Source organism: Diadema antillarum, unplaced genomic scaffold (genome assembly GCF_040938485.1).
Source record: "Diadema antillarum isolate AM-2024a unplaced genomic scaffold, OU_Dant_1.0 seq00001558_RagTag, whole genome shotgun sequence".
NCBI lineage: Eukaryota > Metazoa > Echinodermata > Echinoidea > Diadematoida > Diadematidae > Diadema > Diadema antillarum.
The window spans coordinates 381,902-395,459 of record NW_027272284.1 but is presented as its reverse complement, the minus strand read 5'-3'; the positions used below and the strand labels follow the sequence as shown (position 1 = coordinate 395,459).

The following is a 13,558-nucleotide window of genomic DNA, read 5'->3' as shown; positions in this document are numbered from 1 at the left end:
CCCTTGAAATTATGAATTCTACGGACCTGAAACAACTTTTCATCTTATGAAATCGATTAGAATGTGTGAAGGAGATATCAGACTACAACTTCTATAGGTTTAACTTGACATCAATGTAGTTATCTTTAAAGCGGAAAGCTTTTTTTGCCTCTGACCCCTCCCCGGCTATAACCCCATAGGCTTTGTACACGAAAATGACGACTTATGACATTGCCCTTGAAATTATGAATTCTACGGACCTGAAACAACTTTTCGTCTTATGAAATCGATTAGAATGTGTGAAGGAGATATCAGACTACAACTTCTATAGGTTTAACTTGACATCAATGTAGTTATCTTCAAAGCGGAAAGCTTTTTTTGCCTCTGACCCCTCCCCGGCTATAACCCCATAGGCTTTGTACACGAAAATGACGACTTATGACATTGCCCTTGAAATTATGAATTCTACGGACCTGAAACAACTTTTCGTCTTATGAAATCGATTAGAATGTGTGAAGGAGATATCAGACTACAACTTCTATAGGTTTAACTTGACATCAATGTAGTTATCTTCAAAGCGGAAAGCTTTTTTTGCCTCTGACCCCTCCCCGGCTATAACCCCATAGGCTTTGTACACGAAAATGACGACTTATGACATTGCCCTTGAAATTATGAATTCTACGGACCTGAAACAACTTTTCATCTTATGAAATCGATTAGAATGTGTGAAGGAGATATCAGACTACAACTTCTATAGGTTTAACTTGACATCAATGTAGTTATCTTTAAAGCGGAAAGCTTTTTTTGCCTCTGACCCCTCCCCGGCTATAACCCCATAGGCTTTGTACACGAAAATGACGACTTATGACATTGCCCTTGAAATTATGAATTCTACGGACCTGAAACAACTTTTCGTCTCATGAAATCGATTAGAATGTGTGAAGGAGATATCAGACTACAACTTCTATAGGTTTAACTTGACATCAATGTAGTTATCTTCAAAGCGGAAAGCTTTTTTTGCCTCTGACCCCTCCCCGGCTATAACCCCATAGGCTTTGTGCACACATATTTTGACGGGCTCCAAGCATTAGTACAGCTTGTAAATTTCATTACGCCTATTTTTTCTGTTTTATCATCGTATAATTTTAGTTTTAAGTTTTTTCTTCTTTTATAATATTTAAGATTACGTTTGTTTCAATTTCTTTCTTTTTCTTTGATAATATCATTTAGCATTCTTTACAACGTACTTTATATTCAAATTGGATATTGTGTGTGTTTGTGACAGCTCGCCTGGAGAAAAACAAGACAGAGCTTTGATGAATCTAAAAACTACATATGCAGAACGTAATTAAATACATGTGCAGTTGTATTGTACATTGGGAATTTCTCGCTAAAATAATATTGGCGAATACTTTACATGAGAAAGCAACTATTTTGGCAGGTTGGTTGTGAGTTGTATTCTAATTTTCCCATTTTTCGCACAATACTCATACTATAAGTGGGGCATAATTCGCCACTTTCATTTTATCCCATTGCATATAGCGCAACAACTCATAATCTCACTTTGGACGGCTTCCGATCCAATTTTGGTCATTCTTCACAAGTTTTAACCAATGTCATCCTTACAGTATTAGCTGTCGAAGCAGGGGCAGACGCACCATCACAGATTAGCAGAAATCAACCATGACTTTAAAGGGAAAGATTAAACTAAAACTGAAAATGCTATGATTTTGTTTAATTGCTCCTTGGTTTAAACGGGCACCGACACTTTATTAGTTTGATTAATTTCAATCAAACTTTATCAGAATCATCTTTGGCTTATCTAACATAAAATGAAGGATAGGTAAGGTATCTTCATTAACTCTTTTCTGCCATGACACAAACCCCTTTGTGCCACGTTCTTCTGAGACACCAACATTGTCATACTTTGGAGAAAACATTCCGGTTTTTTTATATCCATGCGAATTTTCATAGATTTCTGCTAAGATGGACATGAGTTATTGTGGTGAACAAAATTGAGGATAACATGCCAGGCTTCGCTTTGATGTAAATTGTATATAACACATACATGATTGCGTTCTTTTAAAATGACCAGCAGTTGTAGGCCTATTGCTGTGAAGTCATGACTTTTGCACACAAAACAGTGAGAGAAACTTAGAATTTACAGGCAAATCCAGGACAGAATACTGCTTGCTGGTCAATTCCCACAAAAAAAAAAATGCAAGCTTAATGTAAGAGGAACAGAATCCCGAGAAACGCTTTAATTGTACTGTGGTATTTGGCGATTTATAGATTGGTTTGGGCGGATTTGTGGGTTTGAGCAGAATATGCGAAGTTGGCACGCCATTGACTGAGTCGGGCGTGCGAACGTGGCACATAAGAGTTAACTGCCCACATTTTGTATTATCATGCGTTTAGGAAAAAGTGGAATTCTATAGCTCACAGCGACTTTACCCGAACATAGTGAGTCCTATCCACCACTGCATGGCCAATCGCAACCACTCATTCTGGAATTAAAAGACTGCCTACAATTCATATTGTGGCAAGTATTCACAATCTTTCGCCAATGATATTCTTTAAACATTGGCTATCAAAATTTAATGAGAGGAACCATCTTTGACTAATCTAATAGAAAATGAGAGATAAATAAGCTTTCTGGTGTAGCTGCCTTAATTTCCAAGAATCATTCGGTAGAAAAAAAAAAATCATTATTTTCTATCTCTCAGCAACTTACCAGAAGACAGTAGATTTAGGATTATTTTCCCAGCACAACAAGATATTTCCGACTTTGAACGGCTGCCATTTATTCACATTTTTCCAGTCTTCACAAACGTTGGCCAATCAAGTATTTCATATCACGGAACCAGGCCTACCTTCTTTAACGGGAACTTTTGAACAATTACCGAATATGCACTAACTCCCATCCACTCCGCCGACCCTTTATGCTTTTTCTGATTTCATCTAAACATTGTCAGAAAAAATATTTAATAAAATCAACAGGAAATTAGGAATCTACAAGATGCCCAGTTAATTGCTTTTAGGAATGCATTATGGAAGGCATCATAATATCACTGGACAAGACAAAAATGAAATTCTTCCTAAGTAGCTTCTTCTTCTTCTTTTTTGTTGTTGTCCTTTTATAGCGCACAAACTCATTTCTGTCTCCGAATGACCGTCATACATAATATTTTCGCCAATCTTTGCAGACTTTTATTAAAATCATCTATTATGTATGTGGTATGTGTATGTGGTATGCTTTTGCATTGGGTGGATACGTGTCAGTGTTTTGGGTGCGCAGCCGCACACAGACGCTCTGGGTGTGGATATTGTGTAGGGGTATGTACAGCCGCAGAGCTACTATAGTACTGTAGCCCTCATGGTTCAGCTGTACACGTGTGATGTGGGCGTGTATGAGGCGTGGGTAGGTGCGGGTGTGTCTGTGTGTGTGTGCGTTTGTGTGTGCTTGTGTGTGTGTGTGTGTGTGTGTGTGTGTGTGTGTGTGGTTTGCGTGTATTGTTTTTTAGTGTTGGGTGGGTGGGGTCCCGACCCATGCATGCTTTTTGCGTGTAATAAGACAAGTCATGTACCGGTACATGTGCAGGGACCAAGTGCAATATTTTGATTATTACAATACATGTACTTCCTGTACTTGTTTAGTGTTATATTACTTGTCTCTCAGTTATGTATACATATATATTTATTTTCCTTTACACGTGAAATTTTTAATGGAGACTGTTGTAAAGATTTTTATGCCGTAGTGCATGACAATAAATGATCTGAATCTGAATCTGAATCTATTAAGTATTTGCTATAGAATGTGTGGGGGTGGACACAATTCAAAGGGAAGTTTACACACAGGCAAAAAGAAACAGACTTCTTCCATTTTTGCTTTTATTTGAAAAAAAAAATGAAGGAAAATTTGTCTGGCACAGCTCTTATTGATACATATCCTGCAAATCTGGTGAAAATCCCAGATCATCTGTTCTTGAGATCCGTAAGATTTTATACTTTCGACCTACCAATCCCCAAATAAAATCGTTTCTACATAAGTAAGACACCTTGCGAGGTAAGTGAAAATCCTGATCATCAGAGCTGCCAAGTCTCACGCATTCTGCGTGAGACTCAAGCATTTAGGGGTCATCTCACGATCTCACGCATGGCACCCATTTTTCTCACTCATCGGGCGAAGTCTGCAACTTGGGCCTATAATAATGAGCATAGCTCAAAAGATTTAAGTGATAGTTACAAATGAAGGTAAATTCCCTTTTGTCTTTAAAAAATAAGTAAAAAATAGTCACTTCTCAAGACATTAAGAGGAAAATCGGACAATCGATGCAAAAGTTATGAATTGTTAAAATTTTTGTGTTGGAACCGCTGGATGAGGAGACTACTACAGCTTGTGAGTCATATGCGTACAACAGGATAAAGAAAATGTAAAGAAAATTCAACATATTTTCACTTTTTTCGCATAATAAAAGAGCACTTGACTTGTCTCTTTCTAAAAGCAGGGGGAATAATATTACCCCTAACATATGTCGGTAACGAGTCAAGGGAATATGTACTTTTTTCAAAAGATGGAATTTTGTGAAATTCTCTTTATATTTTCCTTATATTGTTGTACGCATTTGACATCTAAGTTATTCATACACTGCAGTAGTCTTCTCATCCAGCGGTTACTACACAAAAACTTCAAAAATTCATAACTTTTGAACGGGTTGTCCGATTTTCCTCAAACTTTCAATGACGTGTTCTCCTAATATTGCTACATTCTCTCAATCCTTATGTTTATGAAGGTGAACTTGTCCTTTAAGTATGCACCTGATCGCACCACGAAGAGCTAAAAATTGAAAAAGCTCCCTACCGTGGGAGGCCACAGGGGGAAAAAACCCCTCCCACACCCTCGCTCGCGCGCACATTCGCATGTCGAGATGCCGAGTCATGAAAATCTCACTCATAAAATTGTTTTGAACTTGGCATCCCTGGATCATTCGTTCTTGAACTGTACTGTAGGAGATTCAGCTTAAAGGGTGTGTACAGTTTTGGTTGAGGTGAGGATTTACCTTTTAATGTTTTGAATGATATTCAGAAACCACTCTATGAGATGCCAAAGAGCAAGCAATTGTAAGGGGTAGGCCCTATCGACAGTTTGAAATGCCTGAGATATCCAAAAACAAGGTGAAACAAAGAGATCCTAATAAAAGGCGTGGTCTGTCATCTTTTATAATTATCACTTTTTTTTTTTTGATATCTCAGCCATTTCAAAACACATCATTTACATCCAAATAAACGTTGAATCCTTTTCAAAATTACATCCCTGGATCATTCGTTCTTGAACTGTACTGTAGGAGATTCAGCTTAAAGGGTGTGTACAGTTTTGGTTGAGGTGAGGATTTACCTTTTAATGTTTTGCAAGATATTCAGAAACCACTCTATGAGATGCCAAAGAGCAAGCAATTGTAAGGGGTAGGCCCTATCGACAGTTTGAAATGCCTGAGATATCCAAAAACAAGGTGAAACAAAGAGATCCTAATAAAAGGCGTGGTCTGTCATCTTTTATAATTATCACTTTTTTTTGATATCTCAGCCATTTCAAAACACATCATTTACATCCAAATAAACGTTGAATCCTTTTCAAAATTACATGCTCTTTCATATTTCATCAGATGTATCTCATTATCTCACTTAGGAATGTGCAAAACAATAACATGAATCCCCACCTCAACCAGTACTCCTTCTCATTGTACGTTTCTACAAACACTTCAGGAACCTGTGACCTTTGACCGCAATTCTCGTGAACCCTGAAAGTTTGATGAAAATCTAATGATGATCTGTTCTTAAAGGGAAGGTAAACCCAAAGAGCAATGTGGATTGAGTAAAACCAGCAACATAAGTACAAAACATCAGTGAAAGTTTGAGAAAAATCGGACAATCGATGCAAAAGTTATGAATTTTTAAAGTTTTGGTGTTGGAACCGCTGGATGAGGAGACTACTAGAGGTTATGACGTATGAGAGGACAACAATACAAAGAGAATATAAAGGAAATTCAACAAAAATTCATTTTTCTAGCATTATGAAAGATCACTTGACTAACCGCTTTCAGGAAGCAGGGGGAATCATTGCTACCCTTAACATATGTCAGTATCAAGTTGACAGAATTTGTAATTTTCATGAAAAATGGATTGTTGTAGAATTTTCTTTATATTTCCTTTGTATTGTTGTCCACTCATACGTCATAACTACTCGTAGTCTCCTCTTCCAGCGGTTCCAACACCAAAACTTTAAAAATTCATAACTTCTGCATCAATTGTCTGATTTTCTTCAAACTTTCACTGATGTGTTCTACTAATGTAGCTGCTTTTACTCAATCCACATTGTTCTTAGGGTTTATCTTCCCTTTAAGTTATTACACTGAGAGATTTATCTTTCTTAACCCTATAAAGCCCCCCTACCAGATTTTCGTTTGCCACTCCTTCGCCCTTCATCCGATTTCAACCAAATTTGGTGACTTTTCCTAAAATCTTATTGCAAACATTTTGATATATAATTTAGCTATATTTGATGTTGCTGGTTGCTATGGCAACCATAAACTGACAACCATGTCAGTCAGATTTTACGTCTTTTTTCTGTTCCCATTTCATTTAACAGCAATACAGTGTATGAAATAGGTATTTCTAGGCTGAAATTTGCTGAAGGAGCAAAGTTCGAAGTAGTTATGATCCTGGAAAGTTTTTCTTATTATTTCCTTTGTTTTTATGTGACAAAGGCATAAAACAATAGATATAAGAGAAATAATTGAAAACAATGATATTTTCTAAAGATTGCCTTATATTTTGAGTTATTCTAATTCCTTCACCCAATGTATGCCTCTAATATCATTAGTTTATCATATTATCAATGTGCAATCTCAAAATTCCAGTATTATGCAAACCCATATGAAATGTCATAACTATACATGTACCCATCCCAAACATTTCATCTCAGGTCTCATAATGTATCACTATGTTGATATGAATAGCGCCCCCATATGGTGACCTTGAGAAATTTCAACCATAACAAATAATACAATTCCACTTGCTTATCATTTGTGGCAAATATGAAAATGATTGGTGTATAATATGACATATATAATGGGGATGAAGAAATTATACAGAAAAATCATGTTTTTAGCGTATTTCCTATGTATTTCTTTATATTTTGGTAAATAGCGCCCTCCATGGGTGACCTTGTGAAAATTCAAATGTACGGTCATGTAGAGTATGAGTTACTCTACCCACGTGCCAAATATGACGATGATACATCAAATAATAAAAAAGTTATATACTGGGGGGCACAATGTGCCCCCCCCCCTCCCTTGGGCCTGCGAGGGGTCAAAATAGCTTGGGCTTAATAGGGTTAGGCCCTAATCATTTTAGGATCCCATCGACCTTTGTCCCCAAAGCGATATTTTTTCTTACTTCGTTGAGAACAAACCCTGGAAGTGTGGTGAAAATTCTTCACAATTACCATTACGATCGGCCATGATCAAAACAGCCGCCATTTTCCTGTGGTTCTTGGCCGCTTAAAGCCACCATACATAGGCGATGTCGGCGGATTGTGCGCTCACTTCAGTAGGGAGTGCAAGTACATTTTGTATACCAGGCGAATGCGTGCGCGCGCCGATGATGCTCAGCGATCGACGAACGAGTCTCGGTACATCGCTATTTTCTAGTGCATCTGGCAATATTTGTGGTTGTAAATTCAATTTTGAACGCTGCATTCGATCTGTAATAATGGCACTCAGAAGCTGAAACATGTAAGAATACCGTTAAACAATTTATATGATCAAATGATGTCGTTATAGGGTCACAATTGTCTTGTGCCCCTAAACTCAGGAGTACCCTTTGCTCTGCTGCAGCTGAGAGCAGGATTATCGTGCTATACATTATTACATATTGCATCGCAGAAAATTGCCATGATCGTGGCGCAAAGTGTGAGAAAGTTGGCAGTAGTCTGTGATATGATAGATTCCATTTTTGAACATCCTAGCTCCCGCCAGCTCACCACAACAGTTACGTGAATATTTTCATGCCTCTTCATCCATCCCGATCCCTCGCATCCCGATCCGACCCTATCACAAATCGCACAAACCAACCACACGGGCGAGGCTTGTGTGTGCCCGTAAATAGGTTGCTATACACACTTAGCACAGCGTCTGGTCAGGCTCGTTAAACGGTAACTGTGTAGACGAAATTAACACTAACAGACTGACGAATCGGGGTTAGATTTTGATTTTTTTATTATCATTTCGCAGAATAATTTCACCAAGGCCACGAGTGGACATATGTTCTCTGCAACAGGTTAATTCGCGATTTCCTGCTTAAGATATAACACAAAATTCATTCATTTAAAATCATGATTGAAGCACGGAAGTTTACCACTCGTTGTGTTCCGTTGTGTGCCAGTGCACAGCACCCTGATTGTCTAGGGTCTGCTCGCACTCGGTCACGCCGCGCCGCACGGGGAAGGGCGTAAGAGCAACAATGTGGCGTACCGTAAGAGCTTTTATCACGCACACGCACGTTGACACATTCACACACACTGCATGCATCCCAACGCGAAATCTCACACACATGAACACAGTACAGTGCCGGAAGACCCGCTGTCGACCCGCGGTGCCTGATGGGTACTCGAATTGGCCCGCACTGCTCGATTAGGGTAAAATCTCGCACCGATAATATAGGGCCGTAAAGTGCACAATTGCCGAAGAATGTTTTCTTTCAGATATTTGTTCTGTCTTGATCTAAAATTGAATTACCAGCATATTATGGATAAAACTAATATGATCATGAATATCATTAATCATGATCCAATGAAAATTTGAATGAATGTTGGAGGGTAATAAATTGTTTGAGCACATGAACATATAGTATAGATAGCAGTTACATCATCTGTAAATATCTATGTCATAGTTACAGATGTACAGGCATGTTTAAGAGCTTCAAGTGAGAGAAAAGAGATTTTTTTTTTTTCTTTTTTGGTACCGGTATCTAGCAGTAGCACAAATTTATTATTGATCAACCTATCACTCGGACCATGTATCAGTTCATGGTTCTATAATGGAAGTTGTTGTACGACATGATTGTTAATTGCAATGACATGTTGTGTCAGGAGCTAGAAGGATTAAAATTTTATGGTAAAAGTTTACTTGAGTTAATGGTATCTTTAATGTAAATCAGGATGTGATCCAATGTAACAAGCAGTCCAGGAGCCCTGTGGCACTCCGCATTGAATAGGTTAAGGTTGAAGATATATGGTTGTCAATCATTACAAACTGAAAGCAATTAGATCTAGACCGATAATCTTTGAATAATTTTAGTCAAATGCAGGGAATACTATAATTCTCTGTCTTTGACAAAATTTATCAGGTACTTTTATAATCAAGAATATAAAAGGCCTTTCCAAGGAAAAAATATGTCTTTGGTCAATTCCATTGTGACTTATGGGACAAAGTGACAATTTTTGGCAATTTCAAACCAGTCTTTTGAGAAAATAGTTGCATCAAATGCATTTTTCTCAGTTCATGGTTAGATCCATCATATCACAGTTTATGAAAAGTGTCATTGCATTACGTAGAGCAACGAAAAATTGCTGTCGTGACTTATGGGACATTTGAGGACCACCGTTTTTCACATGGGAAAGTAAGTTCTGAAATATTCTTACACGCAGAGTCTCTGGAAAGATATTTTCTTTCCTGAATGTAGCAAAGGGTTGGTGCTTACCCTCAGCCAAGTGGTATGAATATCTACTCATTGGTACAGTAGCAGGATAGGGAAAACCAGTGTGACTGATGGGACACAAAAACGTGACTTATGGGACGCTATCAACTACCACATTTTGAGATTGAGAGAATAATATTTACTGATGCCGGAACAAGTTCTAGAACATCATAAAACCAATCTATGACCAAAGAACATTCAGAAAATAAGCCATCTGAAAATTACACAAGCTGTATTATGGTGATAATAGTGTATCAGAAATGATACATAAATTCTGCAAAAATTGACAATTTTCATGAAAAATGAAGGTTTTTGGGACGTAACTCCACTCCACATTCACCGATGTTCACAAATGAGGTATCAAAATATCCGTTGTGAAAGGCTGCTTTGAGTAAACCATACCAGATCATCTAATTAAGCTTCATTAATCATCTATACTTAATAGTTTGATTTTCATAAAATGCAACCTTTCCGTGGAATTGACCCTTTGGCTCTTGCTTTTGATAACAGAGATGTTGATAAAAATGGATTTTCAGCCTGCTGAATTTGTGAGCTTTTATCCCTCCTCAAATTTGAATTGCAAGCATCTAAATTAGTGTGAAGACATCCCTTTCCTTAAATTGAGATTGGTAGAACCTTGTCCGTTTGTGTTTTTGTGATAAGTGATTGATTCGTTTATTTCTATTTATTTATTTATTTTTTTAATGAGCTCTATGTCCTCTTGTGCCCCAAGTGTCATAATGGGCAATTTTGATTTTATTACTTGTTAATTTCTGCAACAGAATGATTTTTACCTGCTTCTCATGACTCAGATCTTATTGTTTTCCTTCCAGAGTGTACCACTGAGGTCTTCAGGTCTTCTGCTGAGATTTTTGCGGCACATGAGCAGTACAGTAAGTTCTTAAAAATATAAAAACTTGTAAAAACTTTGTTTAAAAAGGCCAAGTTTAAAAAAAAAAAGTAGTTTTTTTTTTTGCCCTAACTTTTGGAGAAAAGGAGGGTGAGTGTTCTTGCTGTTTTTGCTGAGTGTAAGGTTTTTGTTTCATTTTGTGATTGTGAACCTTGGGACTTGGCTCGAAGAATGATGGACTTGATATTTCCTGTTTACACGTCCCTCTGCATCCTATGTTTGAAAATGGCACCAAACATTGGCAGTGCATGCATTTCTGTGCTCTGTTAAATGTTGCAGTGTAAGGTGGTATGTCTCAAAGATTATCTATTGAGGTAGCTATGAATACCAGTCTTTCTTAGAACAGATTCAACATCTCATATCTCTTTTATCTTGACATCCACAGTGGGTTGGGACACTGCTTCTAAAGCCCCATGCTGCAAGGTAAGGCTTAAATGATTACCTCCACAAGCAGGTTATATTTTTGCTGGTAATGGCTTGTTTGTCTGTCAGTTTGCTTGTTTGTTTGGCTGTCTGCTTACCCCCCCCCCCCCCCCCCAAAAAAAAAAAAAAAAAACAAAAAAAAAACAAACAACAACAACAACAACAAACAAACAAACAAAAATGTGAACGGATTTGGGTGAAATTTATGGGAAAAATGAGTAATGACACAAGGCACAGATGGCTAGATTTTAGTAAGTGATTGAGATAACCATCTGGATCCAGGAATTGTTTTCATTTTTTTTGAAGGACTCTTGATATCATTTGCAAACAGGGCCAACAAACAAGTGAATTCAAGTCGCCTGTATTTCAGATACAAACACAAACTGAGCATGCACTTGGAATGCAGCAGTAAGCCAAAGTAGAGGCGCTAGAAAGAATTCTTAATCATTGGGAAAATATGGCCATTAAAAGGTGTGCAGTAAACTGAAAATCAACAGAGCTCGAATCCCTTACCAGGCAAGCCTGAAAAGAGGAGAATCAATTTCATCGTTTGATGAGACTTTTGTGATGGAAAGTATACCAGACATGCAGTGTATCCAGAAATAGAGTGTATGTATAGTACTGTGCATAATATTTATACTATCAACATACAGAAAGCAAAAATAGATATTTTTAGTAAGTGATTTGTGTCATTAGCAGATTTACAGTACAGTGCACTCCCGTTATAACGAAATGCTCGGGACCGGCAGTTTTCTTTTGTTATAACGAAATTTCGTTATAACCGAACAAATACAATATATAACGAAAACAAGGAAGCCACGCATATGATATTCTGTTTGTTGAATACTCGTCATACACTGGAAAGCTATGTGAACGATAAAACAAATAGTTAATCAATTTCAGATTATTGTATTACAATAGTCAATAACGCCGTAGTTGTGTAGAATTCAAGCTTCAGAATATTTCAAAGTAGTAAAGCTCGACAGTATATTTGTTGCATTAACATTTCCTGTAAACTTTATTTCCTTTCTAAAAAAAAGAAGAAGGGATATCAGTCTTTTCAAGGCACTGGATATCGTTTTTAGATAATCTTATATTAAACATCATCCCGTCCTCTAGGAATGTAAACATGAGACTGCTACGGACCCTGATACTTGATGATGCTCCAACCTACTACCCATCCATTTCAAATGATAAGCCGCCTGCTGCCACGAACGCCTTGGAAGTGCAACTTGACCAGTTCATCGAGCCAGAGAGAGCAAGACCAGCGGCAGACGAGTTCCGCTTCAACACCATCTCTGATTATTATCATGCCTTCAGGTAAGGTGCAGGCAAGGCTGGTATTGGTGGTCGAAAGAAATTCTGTCCAGCTACTCTTACTCTGTTTGCTATGCTCAGTGTGCCACTTGATTTGTTGATAGCCCATGTCAATCTGTTGTGCTTAATCATCATGTTTGTGATTGTTTGTCATAACACAATGATTTCCAGTCATAATTTCTTGAGACACAAACTAGGCCAGTTTCATATGTCTTTGTAGAAACATTCAAAGAAAAACAGATCAGGAGAGATATTTAGTTGAAAGTGACATGTCAGCACTATGAGGTCTAAAATAAAATTTACACTTGATCAATCAATATATGGTATCATGGTGCATATGACAAAATTTTGCCAAATATGCTGCAGGGATATATCCTGTTAGGAGAATAGTGTCGTGTCTAGAGTACATAGGGTAAGTTTGGTAAAGACCAGGAGTCCATGTTGAAGTTTTACACCATCAAGTTTTTGCAAATATTTAGATATTGGTGCAAATTTGCTTGAACTGACCTGTGCAACCATAAAGATTTAAAAAGAATAGACGGAGTAACGTCAAGATTTGCAGATCAAATTTGTCTCCTGACATTTTGTCCGAAGTCCCAATCTTATTTCATGATATTAATTAAATCTCTGTTGGAAGTCTGGCAAATGATCAAATTAAACAAGATTAGATTTTGGATGGGTATTTTGTGGGATTAAAGGTCAAAATAATGCAAGACATAAAATTTGTGATCATTAATTGGCATTTACCACCACTTTTGATATCTGGAGAATGATTAACAGAGTGGCTAGTAGATGGGACACATTAAAAACAATTTGATCAGAGTAAGTACAAATTAATGTACAAACATATGGTGTCTGTTTCATCTTTTCCTGTCTCATATCTTGTCACTTAGTTACTAGGGAGCTGTTGTTGTGATTGGTCCATGTTGCCCAGTCCACATAATAAGATTTAAGTCCACTACACAGCATGGACCTCATATTAGTGATACTGTAAGAATTACAATGTCTGTTGTGACGTCACACCTGACAAGATGTATTATACTAATATGGTCAGTTTCACGGTAAAGGGTGTAACTTTCAATTTTTAGCCTTTTGGCCCACCCTGAACACATAGATTTACAGATCTCAAAGATTTTTTCCCATGTGAGTCACCTTATGAGTAGCCACCTTGGG

The 13,558-nt window shown here is 37.5% G+C and overlaps 1 protein-coding gene across 1 annotated transcript in view; it reads left to right on the top strand.

Annotated features, from left to right (window-relative positions):
* Window positions 1-13,558, top strand: part of LOC139710725 (uncharacterized) — a 60,506-nt gene that overhangs the window by 23,989 nt on the left and 22,959 nt on the right. The window contains exons 2-4 of the mRNA XM_071622643.1: window positions 10,569-10,628; window positions 11,031-11,068; window positions 12,188-12,388. Of these exons, the coding sequence (XP_071478744.1) occupies window positions 10,569-10,628; window positions 11,031-11,068; window positions 12,188-12,388 (299 nt within the window). The remainder of the gene's footprint in view (window positions 1-10,568; window positions 10,629-11,030; window positions 11,069-12,187; window positions 12,389-13,558) is intronic.